The following is a 24,142-nucleotide window of genomic DNA, read 5'->3' on the forward strand; positions in this document are numbered from 1 at the left end:
TTTCACACCTGTTCTGCTCCTCAACTCTGCTCAGAACTCATAAGGTTCTGAGTGTTCAGGGAATTGTAGAGGGGAAAGACCTTGTAAGCATGGCAGCTCCACAGGAAATGGTGAAATGGCATGACAGTGTCTTCTGCAGGTCATCCTGAAGACAAATAGTTCTGCTCAACTTTCAGTAAAATATTTTCTCTTAATAAAATAATTGTCCCTCTCATAAACATATCTTTGTTCCTAGAAGCAAGAAGATGTCTCAAGGGCAAAGATGAGAGCTAAGAAAGAAAAACTAAACATTAAAATTAGAAGAGATTCAGTATTAATACATGCATATTAGCAGGCTAGATAAAAACTGTATTTTCCCAATTACCTCTTTTCCTTTGGAAACCGAACATTGTGATGCATATGTAAGCTTCAAATCCGAATTTAATTTCTAACCCCAACGTATGTCAATATAAAGAAGCTATTAAGATTTATCATGGATTGCTTGCTGCATATATAATTTACCAGAAGTTGATATTATTAATTTGGGAGAGGGGGTAATATTTTCTTATTAAACTGGAGTAAGACACTGTATTTTTCTTACAGGTGTTTACTGGAATTTTCACAGCAGAAATGTTTCTCAAGATAATTGCCATGGATCCTTATTATTATTTCCAAGAGGGCTGGAATATTTTTGATGGTTTTATTGTGAGTCTTAGTTTAATGGAGCTTGGCCTTGCAAATGTAGAAGGATTATCTGTCCTTCGATCATTCAGATTGGTAAATATACTAAACTATGTGGATCTGTTGTATTTTTGTATTTCTGCATGTATGTTGTGCATTTTTAATTTGTACATTAAATATTTGCTTAAGACAGAAGATCGTTTCAGAATAACTTACAAAATACTAAATTTCATACTCGCCAAATAGCATGTATCTGTTATATTGTTTGGTTTACACATTATCTTAGTAATGTCTGTTTCGTCTTCAAGACATTGTCGGCATCAGTTCTGTTCTTACAGTGAGTATGTTTTAAGGATTATCTTTTTTTAATAGTAGTATCTCAGAGTCTTTTTCTCATTAGATAAGGGAATGAAAAATGCAAGAGCCACAGGCCCTCACTACCTGTGACTGAAGATTACTAAATTGCTTAGTAAATAACGGATTAGCTAATAAAAGTTTATTGACAATTTTATCTGACAGACTTCCATTAATAGTTGGCTTACATGGTTAGTTTTAGAAGAGAGTAGTGTTAAGATTTTTCTTTGGATAAAGATTTTTCATCACTCTCAGCCTTCTCCTTATCATCCTCTGCAAGGCTCCATCTGTCTAACAGCTTTTCTGTTCAGAAGTGACTACATTATCTCTGTCTGTATGGAATATCTCTGTCATGAATAGGAACTTGAAAAACTTTGATCTTGCTGAAGACTAGGCTAGCATTCAAGTTGATGTTCACATTCTCTTCTGAAAAGACCTACACAGTAAGAGACAAGAAGTTAGAGTTCCTATTCATCAAGCTCAACTTTCACCTAAATAAAGCAAAACACATTTGACTTTCATTTAAAGTTGCATAACCCCCCTTTAAAAAAAGAGGACATTTAAATTCACCCATTTTCTGGTTCTCTACATAGCATTATATTGTATTTTTCCTCAAGTCTAATATCTGTCTGGATTGACTTCTCCCTCAGTAATCGAATTCTCTTTTTAACTTTGCCCATATACATTTTATTTACATGTCATCCCATTAAATAATATTTAAATTTAGATTCATTTTATATTCTCCTCTTTCAGTTGTCTGAACACTGCTGTATCTTTCCAAATAATTTCATTTTTGTCTGTTTTGACTTGTTTAATATAATGCTTTCCTTTTGTCTTCTCAGTGGTGTATGACAAACTTTTTTCAGACACTTTTTTTTGCTTATATTAAATGACAGAAAATACATTGTTAGATACTTGTAAGTAACTTCTGTGCCTGTCATTAGCAACCCTAGCTTGTTTCTCTTTCTAGGAAAACTATTTCTTCTATCTCTCTGCCACTGAAGATGAAAGAGATCTGAAAGTGTCTGAACACTTACAATCCTGTTAAACTGATCACATTTCATATGTGCTGGTTTATTTTTAGTTATAATCTCTTAGAGTTAACTCAAGGAGAGAGACTGTTTTGTCCAACTTATCCAACAAGTACAACTTGTTTATAGATATCTACAGTCACCAGAAGAGGCAAAGTGTGAATAACAGACTGTGATAATTGCAATGTAATTGAAATGAGCATACAGACAATATTTTTGATTTCTTAAGACTGCTGCTGTGTAGTATTGTACAAAAAACCTAGAAGCAAATTTTGTAACTGAAGTTTCTAAAGATACATGAGACACGATTTATACACAGGATAACTGAAATATGAAATTTATACCAATGATTTCATTACAGTTAGTAACATGAATAACTGCATACTTTTCTTCTGTTTTGCAGCTTCGAGTTTTCAAATTGGCAAAATCTTGGCCAACTCTAAATATGCTGATTAAGATTATTGGCAACTCAGTGGGGGCTCTGGGGAATCTGACCCTGGTGCTGGCCATCATTGTGTTCATTTTCGCTGTGGTTGGGATGCAGCTGTTTGGGAAAAGCTACAAGGAATGTGTCTGCAAGATCTCCAGTGACTGTGAACTTCCACGCTGGCACATGCATGACTTTTTCCACTCTTTCCTGATTGTATTCCGAGTGCTGTGTGGAGAATGGATAGAAACAATGTGGGACTGCATGGAGGTTGCAGGCCAAACTATGTGCCTTACGGTCTTCATGATGGTCATGGTGATTGGAAATCTTGTGGTATGTAATCAGTGGATTTTTTAAAAAAGTCTTAGAGTTTATTTCCTGGTTTTTGTGATTTAGAAATCAGAGATGAAGACTGGAGAAGGACTTCAGGAAATCATGTAATTCGTTTGCCCTTTCTCTAAAGCAGGTTCAAATCATAGAATCATAGAATGATTTGGGTTGGAAGGGTCCATAAAGATCATCTAGTTCCAGCCCCCCTGTCACAGGCAGGGAGACCTTCCACTAGACCAGGTTGCTCAAAGCCCCGTCCAACCTGGTCTTGAACACTGCCAGGGAAGGAGTAGCCACAACTTCTCAGGGCAACCTGTTCCAGTCTTGCCATCCTCACAGTGAAGAATTTCTGCCTTATCTCAATTCTAAATCTATCCTCTTTCAGTTTAAAACCATTACCCTTTATCCTATTCCTATACGCCCTTGTAAAAAGTCCCTCTCCAGCGTTCTTCTAGGCTCCCTTTAGGTACTGGAGGGCTGTGATCAGGTCTCTCCTGAGTCTTCACTTCTCCAGGCTGAACAACCCAAACAACCTTGATCATTTATGAAAAATGTTTGTCTACCTTTTCTTTTAAATCTTCAGTAAGTTTATAACTTCTTTAAGATCAGTGCTGAATTACGCTTATACTTAAAAATGCCTTTCAAAAAAACAACTTCAGTCACCTGTTACAGCCAATTAAACTGGTCTCAATAGGGATGAAAACCAGTTGGTCTTCATGACAACATTTATAACGCTTAAAGGCTGAAAGTTTCCACTGTCAGTCTTTTCTTTCTGAAACAAAATAAGTCCAGCTGTTCAATTTTTTTTCATAGGTGCTGATTTCTAAACTACTTACCGTTTTTGCTGCTGGCCTCTGAATTCCTCTCAAGCAGCATATTAGATAGAGATATAAGTACCGGATAATGTGGAATAGTTATACTTTCAAGTCTTACACCCAACATTCCTTGTGGTACATCCCCAAATGACACATGACATTTCTGTACCAGCAGCCTATATGCCCTTTTCTGCAGTGCTTCCACCTTGCCAGTTTTCACACCTTCTCTATATATAGTTTTCATTTTTTACAGCCAACATTTCCACTCCAGTACTTCAGAATTAAATGCCGTATTAATTTTGAATCATTTAATCTATGTACATGCTTATGCTTAATTACAGTTTTTTCTTGTCAGGTGCTAGCACCCCTTCTCTTTTTAGTATCATCCACAAATTTTATAAATATGCTTATTCACAGACATACATACAAAGTTTAACTGGACTAATGTGACACTCCTGTGGCAATTTTGAACAGGAAGAATTGAGAAATATAATTTAAATATTATGATTAATCAGTTTTGCTTATAGTCTGTCATAATTACATGCAGCCCAAATTTCTCTTGTATGTTTGCAAAATGTCATGCAAGAAAGTCTGAAATAGTTTCCTAAAATTGAGGTGTATCACATCTGTGGACTCTTTATCTCTTCCCTAGTTCACATGCCCAAAACAAAAATAGACAAATATATTTTTGGCAAATACAGAAGTTTATTATATTCTGAATTAGAGACACTGAAACTATGTAGTCTTTAACTGGAGTCTGCCTGTATTCCCCTCACCTATGAACACTACTGCAGATGTAGCTTCCATAAATTACTACATCATGTTGTACCCTGCTTCCTTAACGTCATTCTCCATTTTGAGGAGCAGACCTACACTACTTGCAGTGTGGTGGAGAAAATCAAGGAACAGCTCAAATTTTCATATATATTAGTCAAGCTAAAAATGCTTTTGGCAACTTATAATGAAATATGGGGACAGGGATTGCAGGCTGGAAACCATAGCAGAAAGGTGGGTTGAAATAAAGTGCTAGCTGTAAAATAAAAAACATGTCCTATTAAACAATCCATAGTGGAATTACTTTTATGACCTAAGAATAAGAGATCCAGTATGTTTTCTCCTTACTGTCTTGTAGGTACTCAACCTCTTTTTGGCCTTGCTGCTGAGCTCATTTAGTTCAGACAACCTTGCTGCTACAGATGATGATAATGAAATGAACAATCTACAGATTGCGGTGGCAAGGATACAGAAAGGCATAGATTATGTGAAGAGAAAAGTGCGTGAATTTATCCAAAAAGCTTTTGTTAGAAAGCAGAAAGTTTTAGATGAAATCAAGCCTCTTGAAGACCTAAACAACAAAAAAGACAGCTGTATTTCCAACCACACAATAGTAGAAATAGGTAAAAACCTTGCCTATCTTAAAGAAGGGAATGGAACTACCAGTGGCATAGGCAGCAGCGTGGAAAAATATGTTGTTGATGAAAGTGATTACATGTCATTCATAAACAACCCAAGTCTCACTGTGACAGTGCCCATTGCTGTCGGGGAATCTGATTTTGAAAATTTAAATACAGAGGAGTTCAGCAGCGAGTCAGACCTGGAAGAAAGCAAAGAGGTAAGGCTATTTCTATATTTAAAATATGCTGATGCTTTTCTTTATTTCCTAAGGTTAGTATTGTTGAATTCAAATCTCTATTGAATTCCTGTAAAACAATGTATACCAGCTTGTAATGATATTTAGGGTAAACTGATGTAAGATTGTGAGAACTGAATGAGATGGTAGTACAGTATTGCATTTGCTATAATAATGAAGATGCATGAGATAATTTTTTAGAAAATTCATACTTTTTTTTCCTATTTTATTTGGTTAAATCATGAAGAAGAAAATTAACCAATTTAATAGCCCTGGATACCAGAAGTCTTACAAAATGTGTGTGGGTTGTTCAAGTTTCTGCATGCTTACTTCATCAGTGCAGTTTATTTACTCTTGTCTGCTTTCTGGAGTGCCTTCTGTCAAACTAATAGTTCATTCTGATGGTTTTAACCTTTTTGATCTAGTCAAAATGCATCTAGATACATCATAAATACATTTGAATACTGGACCAGCATCAATAAATGATTTCGTATAAATCACTAATAATCTGTCTGATAGTAGCAGAACCACTGAAGAAGTGAAGTAATGGCCTTATGGTAAAAAAAGTTATGAAGTTTTATTTCTCAGTATTAGATCCTTTCATATGGCGATCCATTGTAATTTTCAAAGCTTTAAGATACTTGAATCTGTAACCTGTTGTGACTGCAATAGAATGTACCTCTTTCTGGCACAATGTGGTGCCAAATGGGCAAATCCAAGCTAGCACTCAGTGAGTTACAGTGGATGCTGAAGCCATTATTATCATGCTAACCCAATGCTCTGTCCTGCACAACTGTACATGCTGGAGGCACATCCGCTCAAGTGCAGTAAATCTATGGTCTGCTTAGTACCAATGTGAATTCGTTCAGCAACAGGGTGGACATTTTTGAACAGTATTACATGCTACAGTGTAGACATAAACTAACATAAAGGTTTTTGTAAATGATTTCCTCATGCTTGAGGATATAAGTATGGATAAGATTCTAGCAATTCTCACCTTGAAATCCTTTTTTGTACAGACTGCGATACTCATTTAGTCATATTTTCTTGTTTCTTTAATGTCTTTAATAAATGTCTTTATTATTCTTTTAAAAATATTTGGTTTTGCAGATTGTTTGTGTTAGTATTTATCTTACTCTTCAAAACCATGATTTGAGTGTAGACCAAAGCAGAAGTTACTGTAGTTTAACTTTTAATTGTTGTATGTAATGAAGAAGGTGATTATATGAAAGTTTATTGGTCTGAATGTAGTATTTTTGTTGATTCTATTCTATCTTTGTACACAGGATAAGAAAAGGAATCTTCTTCAGGCAATTTTATACCACATAGGGCTACTGCACTGTCCTGTACTGCCATTGTTCTGCTGTTCTGTTGTTCTGTTGTCCCATTGTTCACAGTTTCAGAACTTACTGCTGCCAAAGGAGCAGCAAATTCTACTGCTAATCTCATCAAATTCCACCTATCAGTGAGATCATCCATAATGATTGCAGATGACAGGAATGGCACAGGTTATTTTTCTTCTTGTATATCACATAGTTTCTTGGTATGAGTTTGGTCCCTCTGGGTTTCTTCTTTTTTCCTTGAAACCATGTTCAAGTCCATCGATCATTTTCAGCCTTCTCCCTATTTAGCAACTAGTGATAGCCAGAGGATGTTGGGGAATAAGGTATCTTAAATTGGAGAATAAAAGTATCTCAAGTTGGAGAAAAAAGTGTCTTGAGTTAAAGTTCAGTACTAGAAAACAGAATATTTCATATGTCTTCATCACAAAATATTTATTGCTATCTTGCTGGAGTAACAAATACCTATCTGCCATTCCATATTTGCCTGTAAATGTAGTATAGTACTTTTTGTTTCAAGGGTGCTGTCAGCCTACACCTATAATTTTTCATAAAACATTCCAAATGGCTCAATTGGAAAATGTGAAGAAAATACTGTTAGTTTATTCTGCAGATATTGTAACTGGTAATGATGCTTCAGATGACACTACTATATGAATGGCATTAAAAGAAAATCTTCTAATGCAGATACAGTCTGGGATGTTGGATGTGAAGTCCCAGTATGATGAGAAGAATGCACTCAAGAAAACTCTATTCACTTCTTCTTTGGTGGTTCCACCTATATCAGATTAATTTCAATAATTACTTATTCTGATACCACCACTGCTCATGGTAGCAGTAAACCGTGTTTTAAATTGTCCTACATACTTTTCCTCTAGTTGTTCTTTTTTTAAAAGTTATGAAGTTATGTACATATTAACTGAAGTGATATCAAAATAAATGATAGCTCTGATAATTTTTAATTGGCAACTTCTCTGCATAAAGTAATTTGGAAGTGTAACTGAATCTACTAATTTAAATACTATATGTCTAACATTACTTAGAAAGAAGTAATTTAAAATTTTCATTAGTGATTATTAGATTAATTAGCTGCTGAAGTCTGGTTTTATGTGTAATCACAATACTTATGTACTAGTGCAGTATTCTCCTTTTATTGTGCTGAAGCTACAATTGTGCAGAAAATAATTTGTGATTCACTGAACAGTGGTAGCAAGAAAGAACATGACTTTTGGTAGTGCCTAATGATTTAGGCATCTATTTTGAGAATGAAATGTTTCCCTGCTACAAAGTCTGTTTATAATTTTTAATACAAAGGTTTTATATTTTTATTATATTTATTGTATTATATTTTATGATATATTTATTGTATTATTGTTTTAATATAATTAGTTGATAGTCAGTGGCTAAAATGCAGAAATTGCCTTGAAATAGGGCACCTGAACCTGAATTCACGTATGAATTCCCCGATAACCAGCATTGTTACTTTTTTGCTTCTTTTTGTCGCCTGCACAATCTTTAACTATTTACTACACAAGAGCATTATGTCAGTAGAAGAGATGAAGGATGCACCTTACTCAAACCTATAGGCTGGTGGTGAGCAGGACTGAATATGATCACAGTGACAATGGTGCATCTATTCCTTTATTGTATAACAGGATGGTATAACTGCTGACTATAGAATCATAGAATCATAGAATAGTTAGGGTTGGAAAGGACCTTAAGATCATCTAGTTCCAACCCCCCTGCCATGGGCAGGGACACCTCACACTAAACCATGCCATCCAAGGCCTCATCCAACCTGGCCTTGAACACCGCCAAGGGTGGAGCACTCACAGCCTCCCTGGGCAACCCATTCCAGTGCCTCACCACCCTCACAGTAAAGAATTTCTTCCTTATATCCAATATAAATTTCCCCTGTTTAAGTTTGAACCCGTTACCCCTTGTCCTGTCACTACAGTCCCTGATGAATAGTCCATCCCCAGCATCCTTGTAGGCTCCCTTCAGATACTGGAAGACTGCTATGAGGTCTCCACGCAGCCTTCTCTTCTCCAGCCTGAACAGCCCCAACTTTCTCAGCCTGTCTTCATACGGGAGGTGCTCCAGTCCCCTGATCATCCTCGTGGCCCTCCTCTGGACTTGTTCCAGCAGTTCCATGTCCTTTTTATGTTGAGGACACCAGAACTGCACACAATACTCCAAGTGAGGTCTCACGAGAGCAGAGTAGAGGGGCAGGATCACCTCCTTCGACCTGCTGGTCACACTCCTTTTGATGCAGCCCAGGATACGGTTGGCTTTCTGGGCTGCGAGCGCACACTGAAGCCGGCTCATGTTCATTTTTTCATCGACCAACACCCCCAAGTCCTTCTCTGCAGGGCTGCTCTGAATCTCTTCTCTGCCCAACCTGTAGCCGTGCCTGGGATTGCTCCGACCCAGGTGTAGGACCTTGCACTTGGCATGGTTAAACTTCATAAGGTTGGCATCAGCCCACCTCACAAGTGTGTCGAGGTCCCTCTGGATGGTATCCCTTCCCTCTGGAGTATCAACCGAACCACACAGCTTGGTGTCATCGGCAAACTTGCTGAGGGCGCACTCAATCCCACTGTCCATGTCACCGACAAAGATGTTGAACAAGACCGGTCCCAACACTGACCCCTGAGGGACACCACTCATTACTGGTCTCCAGCCGCACATCGAGCCATTGACCACAACTCTGTGCGTGTGACGCAAAGCCAAATCTATTAGCCAAATCTTATTAGCCAAATCTTTCTTTTTCCCATTGGAAGGGTCCCAATTATGTTATTCTTCAAGGTGAAAAAATACTGAATTCCTATAGGGAAAATTTTTAAGTGGATTATGGCACATTTGAGGCATAAGCTCCAATCGTTAAGCTTCCACCATAAAAGAAAGGCTTCCTCCTCCAGATACAATTATTTAAAAGAAAACAGTGTCCTCATAGCATTTTTGGAGGCACTTAATCTTGTAAATGTGTGTGTTAATCATGGTTCAGGAACTGCAAACTGCTCAGGTGATAAGACAAAGAAATTGCATTGTCAGGAATGAGCTAGTGCCAAGCAGTTTTGACTGGTGAAGCCTGAAACTATTCTTAAGCATATTCAGGACCAAAACTTCTTACTCTTGCAGAATTTGAAGGTGAAAAATTGAAGGGAAATGTGTACAAATTTCAGGCACCCTCAAGACAGACACAGTAGTTAAGCAGACACTGCAAGCATATTTCTTATTTAAAGGCCTAAATTTCAAATAGATGTTAATCACAAAAGTGCATATCTTTATCTTAATCCTAGTTCCTACTCTTCGCTTAACTGATGTTATCCTCTGTGGTTTTTATATAGAGAAGACCAATGACTTATTATTCATAGGAGCAACAGTCTTGTCATGAAAATCATCCATGGCAAAAGAAAGAATGTTTTAAATTAAAAAAAGTTACTGCAAATGGCTTTTTTGTTCGAGGCCTCCTGTTATTTTTCATGCCATAATGTGCCTTGCATTTCTGCCCTCTCATGTTTTCTCATTTATATGATTCTGCTGCTGCTGAGTGTTGATCTGCCAGCTACTTCATACCTTATACTACAAATTGAAAGAACTGAAGTTAGTAACTACCACCAAACCATGTTCAATTAGCAGTATTCCAAATGAAAGGCAGCTTAGGCATCCATGTACTGTGAGAACATTCTGCACAAGATAGCCAGATGCTAATGTATGTGTCTGTGTGTTTTTGCTTTTCTCTTTGTATACACATGCATACACCTATTCACTATGGTATAGGGCAATAAACTGAATTTCTACAAAGTAATTATAACTTATTAGCAAGTATTAATTAAGTTATTAATGTTTAGTGGATAACATACATCTTTTCCTTTATTTTGGTGGAAATATTATTTAGATTATGCCTTTCTAGAAACAATACATACTGGTACATGCTAGTAAGTGTGAATTTATGAGGAATTTTCTAGAAAATTTACCAAAACCTAAAATAGTGTTAATTAGGAGAACATTGTGTCCATAAGAATGGTAGTGGGGGAAAACACTGTAGTAAGGGAATTAGAGAATAAATCCTAAATAAAATTTTGTCATGGAAGTAAGGCCATTAACATATCTGGGGCCACTGTGCTGAGTCTGTTGTCCTGTATGTAAAGGTCTGTGGGCCTGAGCTGCGTTAGTGCTATCCAGTATAGAAAGTATAAAAATAATTTTTGCTTTTTAGGTCCTTAAGTACTACAGGGATGGTTTATATATAAAATTTTGTAGTGCATGTGTAGCTGTGTAATAATCAGTTACAATAATAATAATAGCTGTGTAATAACTCATTTATGCTAAGTGTAACTTCTAGGCTAGTAATTACACACAGATATACCAAGTTACAAGATGTTTTTAAATGCCTTGAAACATGGGATCTCCTAATGCTGTTGCAGACGCCTGAATAATGTGTATTTTACTTTAATCACTATTCAGTGCAAAAAAGCAGAGGTGCTGTGTTGTGAACTTCATTTCCTACCATTCTTACTTCTCACAGGAGTAGAACCAAGCTGGATCAGTCAAGCGGGCAGCTCTGGTGCCTTTTAGCGAGGCAGAGCATCGTGTCACCAGTTTTACCCAGGTTAACTAAACAAGTTATACATCTTACGTATATACTATATAATCACTTTTTAATGGATATTGACTGGCCTGCATGCTCTTCAGCTATGATCTTGTCCCATTCATTGCAATAAAGTACAAACATGCACAGCTGCTCTCTGCTGAGTCATGAGAGTACCATCACAGCATGGTCAGGCGAGATCGGCAGCCCCAGTATTTCTGTGGTTCAGATGCTATACTTTCCATGATATTTTAATAATTCTTGCAGTGCATGCTATGTACCTTTCCCAGTCTTGATGGTAAAGTTTCAGGATTCTCTTTTTTGAAGGGTTTTCCTTCATTTTGAAGGAAGACAGAATATGTAACGCATAAGCTATATTTCTCATCAGAAGCTTATGTAAGTTCATCTGTAAATTGTGCTGATAATGAAAAGCTGCTAGCTGTTTTGCAATTTGTTCCTACTATTGTATTTTAGCTTACAATGGAGGTAACTTGCAAACTCATGATAGTCACTTTTTTATTTTTCATATTTCTTTTTAGAAGTGCTTTTCTTCAGTATTTATATAAGCATTTAGTTATTTGGGAGATTAATACGCAGAACGTGAAGCACCATTAAGCATGAAATTCATTTAATTCCCAGTCTAAGCATGTGACCATCATTTGGTTAAAAAAGTTCATACAAAATTGGTATTTGGCTGGTTGAACATTCGGAGATCAGTTCTGCTCTTACTTACACCCACACTTACAAGTGTAGAGGTGCAAAGAGAAAACTGATAGCAAGATCTGGCCCAATTCAGTCTTACCATAGCTCTTCAATTTATGCTTACAAATTGTCTTACCTCCCCAAACATCTAAAATTGTCTGCCCTGACAAATTTATTCTCATCTTATCAGTAATAAATAAATTTCCACAGTCAAATGAGTCAGTTACTGATGTTGAACCAAAAGGTTCTGAGCTTTAGTATTAATTACATCTCACCTTTTAAACATTGTCATAATATTTGCAACACCATAGTTCTGCAATGCTGCTTCTAGTTTGGTAAATCAGTGGAATTAAAATATTGTTATTGCATAGCTTTTTGTCTTGCATTTTATAAGGAATTATTTGTTGTCTAAGTCATATTGTTATTTTAAAATATTAATTATTCAGAATCCTTCGATACGCTGAAGATTTTAGGTTTGGAATTGTTTGTGAATTGGTCACATTGTATTGGCATATTGTGATTCACAGTGGATGATATTAAGTTGTTAATGTTACACTTAATTGGAGTTAGCTTAATTGATCCTTACAAACAGCAGTCCCCTGCTCTGTGTCAGAAATATCCTTTCACTATTGCTTGTGTGAATCAAAGGGCCTTTTTAAGTAGCTTCCAGTGGGAGTGCTTTCGCAAATATTTCCACTGCTATTTACGATGCTTTTGCTATATCCAACATTCTTGCAAATATTTTTATTTATGAAATGCTCATAACTAAGTAGATCAAAGGAATTATAAATAGCGACAAAGTACAGAGTGTACTATAATTTAGTGAACCTGTTTTTCTGCAGTATTTGCAAACAATAATCATCACAGAATTGTTTTGCTTTGATTTTAAATGTTCTGGTTTTTTGAACTGATAGGGTTTTTATGCATGACTGTATAAACACTAGAGAGAGTGTTATCCAGATTCCATTAATCATACCAGTGGAACTATGATGATATTTACCACTTTGTCAATTTTATAGGTGATATAGTTGTACTGAAAAAAGACTGGATAAGTTTGTCTATAGTATTGCTGTTTATATTACAGAACATCTCATTTTCATACTGACATACACACAGCACTGAGAAAATAAAACCAATACCATTTCCATTTCCATTATTTAGCATTTTCACAGGCATTTGGGGGGAAAGCAAAACCAAAATGGTGGTTTCTCTTGGCATCATCTTCCTGCTTATGTCTGTTCTGTTCTTTGCTCCTTCAGTCCTGAAATTATGATTTCAACAGCTATTAGCGGCATCCTGGGCAATGAAATTTCAGGCTTTGTCAAAAATCTTAACCTAAGAGCTGTTCAGCTACTCTCAGATAATCATCTTTGAAAAAAAGAAAAAATGTTAGAAGCTCCAAGTGTCCCGGCTGTAAGTGAAGCAGAATTGTATGAATCTATGAGATGTTGCCGTGGTTCAGAAAGTAATTATGTCAAAAACTTCCTGACCTAATCTTGGCTGCTGCTTTTGCAATGCTGCTCTGATAGGCAAGCTGCTTTCCACTTTCAGTTTCTATCTTGAACCTAAACCAAAATATGTATCTCATACTATACTGGATTGCTGACTAAAGCATGACTGGCAAGGCTGTTGGTAGATGTGACAAAAAAGGTATCTCTCTACGTTAATCAGTATACTGCTGCTTTAGAACCATGTAAGTACCTTTGTCCCGTTACTGTTTTCTGTGAAAAGGAGATGGAGTATGTACAGTCTGAGGTTTTGCAAAGTAGATTTCTCTGAAAATAATTTCCTTAGCATACTTTTCAGAAAGAATCTATCATCCTAACTTTCAGAGTGTCTAACACTTGGCCCTCTAAATATGTTTTAATATGGGTCACTCAATACTTTTGAAACCTAAAACTATGGTATAAAAAAGGCTTTAAAAGGACTTACTATTATATCAAAGAGAATTTTTTGGCCTGATGATTCTCTTGTTTCTGCAGGCTTATTTTTTAAAAAGCTGTATACATGTTAAGCAATGTATACATGCATACATGTATAGAAATGCCTAAATCCAGTTTTTGTAATACTAGTGAGCACAGAAAAATTTATCAAGTACAAAGGTAAGTTTGAGATATACTAAGGTAAAGAACTGCAATGTACACTATATACAGTATCACAGTATCACAGTATGCTAGAGATTGGAAGGGACCTCAAAAGATCATCTAGTCCAGTCCCCCTGCCGGAGCAGAAACACCTAGATGAGGTTACACAGGAATGTGTCCAGGCGGGTTTTGAATATCTCCAGAGAAGGAGACTCCACAACCCCCCTGGGCAGCCTGTTTCAGTGTTCCGTCACCCTCACTGAGAAGAAGTTTCTTCTCAAGTTTAAGTGGAACCTCTTGTGTTCCAGTTTGTACCCATTACCCCTTGTCCTATCATTGTTTGCCATTGAGAAGAGCCTGGCTCCATCCTTGTAACACTCCCCCTTTATATATTTATATACACTAATAAGGTCACCCCTCAGTCTCCTCTTCTCCAAACTATAGAGACCCAGCTCCCTCAGCCTTTCCTCATAAGGGAGATGCTCCACTCCCTTAATCATCTTAGTTGCCCTGTGCTGGACTCTCTCCAGCAGGTCCCTGTCCTTCTTGAACTGAGGGGCCCAGAACTGGACACAATATTCCAGATGCGGTCTCACCAGGGCAGAGTAGAGGGGAAGGAGGACCTCTCTCGACCTACTGACCACCCCCCTTCTAATATACCCCAGGATGCCATTGGCCTTCTTGGCCACAAGGGCACAGTGTTGGCTCATGGTCATCCTGCTGTCCACTAGGACCCCCAGGGCCCTCTCCCCTACACTGCTCTCTAACAGGTCGTTCCCCAACCTATACTGGAACCTGAGGTTGTTCCTGCCCAGATGCAGGACTCTACACTTTCCCTTGTTATATTTCATCAAGTTTCTCCCTGCCCAACTCTCCAGCCTGTCCAGGTCCCGCTGGATGGCAGCACAGCCTTCTGGCGTGTCAGCCACTCCTCCCAGCTTAGTGTCATCAGCAAACTTGCTGACAGTACACTCAATTCCTTCATCTAAATCATTGATGAATATATTAAATAATACTGGTCCCAGCACTGACCCTTGAGGCACTCCACTAGATACAGGCCTCCAACTGGACTCCGCCCCATAGACTACAACTCTCTGGCTTCTGTCCTTCAGCCAGTTCGCGGTCCACTTCCTCAATTTAGCTATGAGGATGCTGTGGGAGACTGTGTCAAATGCTTTGCTGAAGTCAAGGTAGACCACGTCCACCGCTCTGCCATCATCCATCCACCATGTTATTTCCTCATAAAAGGCTATGAGGTTGCTCAAGCACGACTTCCCCTTGGTAAAGCCATGTTGACTGCCCCTCATAACCCTCTTATCCTTGATATGCCTTAAGATGGCACCAAGGATAAGGTGTTCCATCACTTTCCCAGGGATGGAGGTGAGGCTGACGGGTCTATAGTTACCCGGGTCCTCCTTCTTGCCCTTTTTGAAGACTGGAGTGACATTTGCTTTCCTCCAGTCCTCAGGCACCTCTCCCGTTTCCCAGGACTTGGTAAAGATGATGGAGAGTGGTCTAGCAATGACTTCCGCCAGTTCCCTCAGCACCTGCGGGTGCATCCCATCTGGACCCATGGATTTATGGATGTCCAGATTGCTCAACTGGTCTCTAACCCATTCCTCATCGACTAAGGCATACCTAACATATCAGAGTCTGCAATTAGGGGTATCCTAGCTATCCAGCTGGATTCCATATGTATGAACACTGGCAAGACGTATTAAGTGGTAGAAAAAGTTTTCCTATATATTAAAGTGTATGAAAAAAACATAGCCAGCAATAACATGGTCCACTCCCATGTGATGTTGTGTTGAATACTTAGAAATCAGTAGAACATCCCTGTGTCTGCTGCTTTATACCAGAGCAGAAGTTTGCTTTGGAAATAGTGATTGTTAGTGAAAAGTTTTACTAATATACTGAACTTAACTGATTTTCTAAAATCTTAAGGTTTTGTATCATAAAACCTTCCTAGCTGTTTCTAATGCATACTAAATTTTATAAATAATGTATAGAATGCCATACAATAAATTCAACGTTAAAAATAACAAACAAAAAATAGTTAACTATTTATGTTGAAATTCTTAATTTTTCTTCCACAAATAATACTGAATTATTACAGATTGAGTTTATTGAATAATTTTTATAAGATGCATCTTTATATACTGATCAAGTTGGGGCTAAATTCAGGTATAGCAGAAGAGCATGCTAAGGAAATACTCTGTCATGTCAACAACAGAAGAATAACTGAATATTCAGTGGGCTAAGTTATTTAATTGTTGTGTTTCAAGTATCAGTTGCTGTTGATTCATTTTACGATTTTTCTGTTTAGCTTAACTCCTGTGATTACTATTACAGCTCTTTAAAAGAAGTATACCAGATTTTCAGTGAGAAGAGAATTGTAAGCTACAACTCACCATACATACTGCCCCCCATAAATGAAGATGGCTTTCTGATGTTCCTATAATTGACTGTTCTACTGATAATTTTCTACTTTTTCTACCTGATCTTATTGATCTCTTCTTAGAGTGGATATCTCTAATCTTTCATCTTGAGCTGTTAGTCTTAGCCATTCCAATAATAGGAATTCACTACCCCTTCTTAAAATTAACTTTTGCCGGTTAAACTAACTGCGTAATAGCTAAGCTACTGAAATCTTCATGTTCCTATAAAATAATGGGCAGTATAGGTCATTCAGAATTCTGGTTTAACCAGTTCATAATTTTCCTTTGCTCTGCTACTATACAGCATTCTGCAAAAAATGCTGTCCAGACTGGAATGATGCAAGCAACATTTTAGGAAATCTCCACATAATGAAAACAGATAATCACTTCTCAGTTTAAAAAATATTTACTGTATTGTATTGATAAATGCTGATTTTTAACACCGTATATAAATTTCTTTGGAATGTACCTTGTGTTTATGGTATTTCTGGCCTCTCCTCAAACTGGTGATTGACTTCCACTGATGTTTAAATTCTGTAGTACTTACTTAAGAACTACAGTATTTATTCTATACATTCCAGTTTCTCTATTTTAGAGGCAGTATTCCACAATCACCAAACTGCCATGCATTATCCATAATTCGGATATGTTATAGTGGGGAATTTGTAATAATAATCTGCAGAAAAGTATGCATCCATGCTTTTGTACATTGGACCTAACCTCATACATGCTAAAGCTTATGCACAAATATAAGACATGAATATGTAAACTGGGATTTTCAAAGAAACAAAGGAAGTTGGTGTGCAGATATCACTGAAATTGCGTGCATAATACACCATACAATAAATGTTTCCATTTGTTTGGTCTTCCTCTAAAATGTGGGCTATAGTGTACCACAGAACACAAAAATTAAAGTTAAGCCTATGTCAAAATGACAACACAGTATGTTGTCTGTGATTCAATAAAATCAGAGTGGGGAAGAAAGGAATTAATCTTTTTTGTTTGAAGAACGTACTTAATATTGTCTGCAATGTAAAATTCCATTAAATCTATGGTACTATCTGTATTCACATACTAATATTGTTTACATTTCCTTTACAAACAAAAAAAGAAATGTATACCATTTGGAGCTTCTCAAACATGTTTTAAAAGAATAATGCCTCTAACTGAAGTTTTAAGTGTCAGCAAAGATATATCTTTAATTTTATCATGGACTCTCTCTCTGTCTAATATTGCTTCCTTACAGACTATATTCTAAATCTGCTTACATCATTCCCTTTATAAAACTAGCTACTTATCAGTGCAGCCATTTTACTGATGTTATACTCCACATAGTGATAACATTAGAAGAGTCATAAAATGCCGTGATCAAACTACTTTTACTTATTATAGTACTCATACTTGTCTGTTGCCAGTATAATGTGACAGTGTGAAAGAATCATTTTGAAGATTTGATTACTGGTATGGTTCATTGGTGTAGTATTGTTTTATGACAGTACTGTTTTAAAAGCCCTGGGTTTTTTTTAATTTAGTCTTCAAAAAATAATTTAAAAAAACAACAAAAAAAAGGCTTTTATAGGGATTGGACATGTATGTTTACTGTACCAAAGTAATAAGTAGTTTCAAAATGCACAATAAATTCAGAAAATGCATTGGCAAGTGAGAATGCAAAATATCAGCTACTGCTCTTAAAGTAATATGCTGCTCTTTTGGAAATAAATAGAATTAAACTATCCTATGCAACTCATAATATGTGTTTTCATGTCAATGATAATGAAAAGCTTATATTTGAACATTTAGATTTTACAGACTTAATAGCATAACATTTACTTGAGACATGAAAATACATCTGTGCAGCTTGCTGTTGGTTTGGTCATGACGTTGGAAAATTATTTGTATTAACACATGCTATCTGAAGTGTAATCTAAAATGCAGCCACATGATTGGAATAATTAAACAGTACCAAGCGTGGGAGGCACACATTCCTAACTTACTAAAATTTCATTTCAGAATTCGTATGTGTGGCTCAGAATAGTAGTCTAATGTCAGCAATTCCTTGTATGAAAATATCAACATATTTTCAATAGGGAAAATGCGTATTATGTAGTTTCTAATCTTGTGACCTCACCTGTAGTGGAGCAATTTGGCATTATGGACTATAGATAAGAAATTATTTTAATGTCAAAGCACGGAATAAATGCAAAATATCTTGGTATGCATTTCAAACATGAACTTCTATTCAAAATAGATAAAATTGAAAAAGAAAAAAATGTGGGGTTTCATTCACAGAAATTAAATGCATCCAGTTCATCAGAAGGCAGCACAGTTGATATCGGACTACCTCCAGAAGGGGAACAGCCAGAAGCAGAACCTGAAGAAGTTCTGGAGCCAGAGGCTTGTTTTACAGAAGGTAGGAAAAGCAAAATGTATGCAAGGTGATTACTCCTAACTGTGTTGGTTTGAGCTGGATTCCATTTTTATTAAAAACCAAGGAGAAGCTTTATTTTGGAAGGAATTATAAGAGTTACAAAACTTTAAATATTGAAACAAAAATCCTCAAATAGGAGATGCTTATTTACAAGCATCTATTGCAGTAGCACTGAAATAAACCAAATTAATTTGGTTCATTGTGATTCCTAATAAATACTTACTTTATTCTGACAAAATGTATTGTTGCACTTAGGCTGTGTGCGGAGATTCAAATGCTGTCAAGTCAGTGTAGAAGATGGGAAAGGGAAAATCTGGTGGAATCTTAGGAAAACCTGCTATAAGATTGTTGAACACAACTGGTTTGAGACTTTCATTGTCTTCATGATTCTTCTCAGCAGCGGTGCTCTGGTAAATTCTATGTGGAACTATTGTGTCAATTTTAAGCAGCAAGCATTTAGAATTCCAGATAAGTATAGAACTGCATGTAACATATCAGAATTTAATACCCAGTTCATAAATGTCCTAATATCAACAAGTATTTGGTATGTTTTGTACGATACTTAGGAGTTTGATCACAGGCTAAGAAACAATTTTTTTTGCAAGTTAGTGTTAACGGAAATAAGACATTAGTTAGACTGGTATTCACATGTATTCATATTGATGAATTATTTTTTTTTTTGTCTTATGCACATTTAAAGTAAAGCATAGCTGAGCTAGGAACTTATCAACAGTAACATAAATTGTCAAACTGAGATGTAAGGTGCCAATGGGATACTATCAGGCATTTACCAGTTCCTCGCAGCACACTTGGTGCTTGCTACACTTGGGACAATGCATGGTGAGTTACTGACAATGTAGACAGTTGTGGGTTTTTTTAAGAGAATTATTAATCTCTGTTCAGGATTGCTTTATGGGTTAGTGTGTATAGTTTGGTTTCAATTATTAGTTCCTCAAAAAATTCTGTATCACAGAGTAATTTTTAAATCCCTTATGTATTTTTGATATAAAGTTGTAGCTACCACGAATAAATCCATATGTCAATAAGACACTGCTATCCATTAAAATGGGATTTGGAGGTATTACAGAAGTTTTGTGGATCACTGTTCAGCAACACTGAAAGCTGGATACTGTGTTTGGACCCAGCTTTATGAAAAGACTACAGTAAGGAGTGAAGGCAAAAGCTGTGCTTGAGGGAAGGATATATGTCTTATCATCCCATATATCTTTCCAATTATTTTTTTTCTTAGCTACTATATGGCACATTGCAAATTGTGAAGACATTTAATTTTATCTTCAAAAATCTTTTTTCACAGGCATTTGAAGATATATACATAGAGCAACGTAAAACTATCAAGACCATGCTGGAATATGCTGACAAAGTTTTTACTTATATCTTCATTCTGGAAATGCTTTTAAAATGGGTGGCTTATGGCTTTCAAACCTATTTCACGAATGCGTGGTGCTGGCTGGACTTCCTGATTGTTGATGTATGTATTCTTTTTCATGTTCTCTAAGACAGGTGCTAAAAATCAGAATGTTAAGGTTTCAGGATAAGCCTTCTGTTGTACTCAGTGGAAACTACAACTATTGCTGTGATATGGTTTATAACATTGTTCAGAAAAGTAAAACTATTTAGAAATGCTTATTACTCTAGAGAGGTTTTGTTAATATTCTCTAGTTTTACGAAGTTGTAATGCTTATTGAAATAATGCTTTTTTTTTTTTTTTCATGGTATAGAAAGGACGCTGTTCATCCTCTTCATTTTTTGCTGTATAGGGAATTTACATGTTTCAAAGTAATTTCTTTAGAGCTTTCTAACATTCTAATGAATTACTGTAAGTGATACTCTGTGTAATATGAAAGGAAAACACTGCTAGGAACTCTCACATCCAGTATACTATTCAGTACTATTAACACTTTTCACTGCATCACATGGGTGACCTTAAAGAGACATTTGCAGAACTGTAGATGAGCTCCATTAGAATGAGCTTTCAGATGATTTTCAAAAGGCTGCACCACGAATGGGCAGGTGGATATTGTCTATAGCAGATCTAGTGCCAAGTGCCCTGTAATTTCAAGTCTACATGCTGACCAATGCATGCACAGTACTGGATGGCATAAAATGGAAGTCTACAGATCTTTAACAATACAGCAGACATTCATTTCCCTTCCATCCCCAATAGCCTGACTACATTGGTCGGTGCTAATAGGGCATCTCTCAGTTCCACTTATGTAATTCCCATAGAATGCAAGGTAAGAATATGTCTTGAATCCCTTGTCATCTCATTCCAAAAGCAGCAGAAGTCTATAGAAACCTCTGTGTATCTCCCTAAAACCACAATGATATGATAAGCCATGAAGTCTTTACTATACAGAGGTTGGAAAACATTATAACTTTTCAATCCATACCAGCATTGCAGATCCTATGATAAAACATGACTATATGCACACATAGTATTCTGTGGTTGAGTCTGTACTGCTGTAAAAGATTTAATTTTCAGGCTCAATCATCCCATGTTTAAATTACCACGACCAGCAGAACTTTAGAGACACTTTGGACAATATATTACACTGTCATTATGTGTTTATTGTATCTATCAAAAAATATTTAATTCTTATTTGATAATCTGTGGTTTAGTTACGTCTGTGAACTTTATAAATAACCTTATTAGATTTTCTTGGCACCCTCACCCTGGTGCAATTTTTTTCATGGAAAAAATTTGATCTGTGAAGCATTTTGAATTTCTGGATTTTGAATGCCCCATCCCTGGCAGCATTCAAGGCCTGGCTGAATGGGACTTTGAGCAACCTGGTCTAGTGGAAGGTGTCCCTACCTACGGCAGGGGGGTGGAACTGGATGATCTTTACGGTCCCTTCCAACCCAAATCATTCTATGATTCTATGGTTTTTTTAATTTTTTTTTTTTAATATTTAATCAGAGGATTGAGGTAACGAAGTGAAAAGTTTAATATAGAAATGAGGAAATTAAGAGAACAGGAAGGATGGAAGGAAGGGCATTAAACAGGGAAATAGAAGATGGTTTGGTTTGGGTTTGGTTTGCTTGTGTTTTTTTTCCTAGGGCGACTCCTTCCCAATGGTTTATTATAAATACATTTCTAAGAATTATTGATGAAAGATAATTGTATTATTTATTTTACAGCTATTCTAGTTTACTTATTCATCTGCCTGCAGACCAGACCAGCGTTATGCAAGCCAGAATTGATGAAGTGGTTAAAGGAGTCACAGGGAATTTAATGAAATGTGGATATGCCTAACAATGAAGCATCTACCGTTGTCTAACAAACAGTTGATTATCAGTCTTGCTTATCCGGTTAAATATAAACAGATCTGGTAGCTATGGCTGTTGAATAAGATTTTCTGGACACCAGAAAGTTACATTTGACCAAAGGCCAGGTCCGGATTTGGTTTTTGAGAGCTTTTACATGCTCGTCAAGTTCCGAAGATACTATGGGAAATTCTGAACTAAATTGACCATTCTAATTCACCCAGCTTTTGGGAGTTTTCTTTTTTGCATGCGACTTCATTTTTCTTTAAATACCACGAAGTGTTGACTGGTTTATATGAATTTAGAAGGCCTTTTTTTATACCATTCTACCAACATGATTTCATCAACAGGTACTTAGAATATACTTTTATTCTACTTTGTCTGACTTGAAAGTCCTTTCTGCATTATAGAGGGATTCCTGGAGAAAGAGGTCCAGCCTTGAATCTTCTTGAGAAGTTCAGGGCACATATCATTCCCGCCATATGTTCGAAAGGATATATAAGCTAAATGAGCAATATTGCCTTTCTGTTTTTGTGTAGGTCTCTTTGGTTAGCTTAACAGCTAATGCCTTGGGCTACTCAGAACTTGGTGCGATTAAATCCCTTAGGACACTAAGAGCTTTGAGACCTCTAAGAGCCTTGTCACGATTTGAAGGGATGAGGGTAAGACAAAATGAAAGAATCTGAAACTATGCATGCATAGAAAGAATACATGCATGCAGAATAATCAATGAAAAATCCATGCAGAAATGCTACACTATCATTGTATATATTTTGCATTTATCACTAACATATAAGCAAAAGGCTTCATCTGCTTATATGAATTCATGTGTTATTACACACATTGTTACACTTATCAAGGCTCCTTGGCCTTTCACCCTATTTCATATTTTCCTGGAGGGCCTGAGGATCAACTGCATGGATCTATGCAATGTTAGTACAAAACTGAATTTATCCCATACAAATAAATCCTACTATAGCCAGAACAGTTTAAAAAAAACAATACTTCCTCATAAAAGTGTGTGTACATATACACACATACATATGCACATGTGTACTCCATACCAGTATAGAATATCATGCGTAGTCTATCAAATATCTTTTAACCCACTATACTGTAAATATTAACTGGGAATTTTTTTTACAATTTAAAAGTTTTGTAACAATTTCCTATGTTATTAAGTAAATCGGCAGTGTCAAAATACCCCTCTTTGAGAATAAAGCTATTGCATTCTATTTAAAACTTTTCTAGTATATCAAAGATGGAGCTGGCTTTATGATTTCTGGCATAAATTGGTGGCTTACTGCTTTCCCTATTGATTTTAAGTTGTTGATTATAATCTATAGACCACTAACCAGCCTGAAAACATATCAGAAGACTTTTGCTGACAGTTGGGTATACTTGAGAAGTTACTGTCTCCAGCTGTTTGTTATATCAGTTATAACACCTGAGACTCTCTGCTGCCCAACTAGGCTTTCTCAATCTATTCCAGTGCAAAGTCAAATTGATTAGTTTAGATCAATTCCTTAGTGCACTGAAATGGACAAAGAGCTTATGTGCTCTGCTATGACATGAAAACTCAAAAATGTTTCTCTTAAGGGCAGTAGTCAACAACTGGAGATGGTATATAACTCTAGCTCCAGACAAAAGAAGTTGTCTAACTTATGCCTTCAGGGTCCATCTGTCTGCCTTGGACATAGATCTAATCAGTAGATGCACCTGAGCTGAAACCCTATAGCTGTAATTAAAAGGGATCCTTGTGTGAGCTCCCTACTGCAATCACTGATCTTTGGGCACCCCAGGTTATAAACTGATAAGCAAATTTGTAAGTCAACTACAAATTGGTGAGATTCTGAAGAAAATGTGGTGCTCTGTGTGTGTGGGAAGACTTCAACAGGCTTTGATTGAAGGTTATAAATTCAAATAGAAAATACCACTTCCTTGCCTCCAACAAATGTCTGGAACTTCGCTAAAGCAAATTTGAAAATTTCAGATGCTTGTATGAGACATAAGGACTATCT

The 24,142-nt window shown here is 36.5% G+C and overlaps 2 protein-coding genes across 11 annotated transcripts in view; one reads left to right on the forward strand and one right to left on the reverse strand.

Moving 5' to 3' along the window:
- LOC308222547 (sodium channel protein type 2 subunit alpha) overlaps positions 1 to 24,142 on the reverse strand; it is a gene marked incomplete at both ends in the record, with an annotated part of 422,596 nt that overhangs the window by 129,009 nt on the left and 269,445 nt on the right. The gene's annotated exons all lie outside the window — the stretch shown is intronic.
- Positions 1 to 24,142, forward strand: part of LOC308222926 (sodium channel protein type 2 subunit alpha) — a gene marked incomplete at both ends in the record, with an annotated part of 58,793 nt that overhangs the window by 23,738 nt on the left and 10,913 nt on the right. For all 9 annotated transcript variants that reach the window (XM_080621464.1, XM_080621456.1, XM_080621458.1 and 6 more), the window contains 7 exons: positions 583 to 756; positions 2,449 to 2,805; positions 4,750 to 5,229; positions 18,695 to 18,815; positions 19,089 to 19,243; positions 20,149 to 20,322; positions 22,661 to 22,783. In XM_080621464.1, the coding sequence (XP_080477590.1) occupies positions 583 to 756; positions 2,449 to 2,805; positions 4,750 to 5,229; positions 18,695 to 18,815; positions 19,089 to 19,243; positions 20,149 to 20,322; positions 22,661 to 22,783 (1,584 nt within the window). The remainder of the gene's footprint in view (positions 1 to 582; positions 757 to 2,448; positions 2,806 to 4,749; positions 5,230 to 18,694; positions 18,816 to 19,088; positions 19,244 to 20,148; positions 20,323 to 22,660; positions 22,784 to 24,142) is intronic.

Source organism: Psittacula echo (genome assembly GCF_963264785.1).
Source record: "Psittacula echo genome assembly, chromosome: 6".
Taxonomy (NCBI): domain Eukaryota; kingdom Metazoa; phylum Chordata; class Aves; order Psittaciformes; family Psittacidae; genus Psittacula; species Psittacula echo.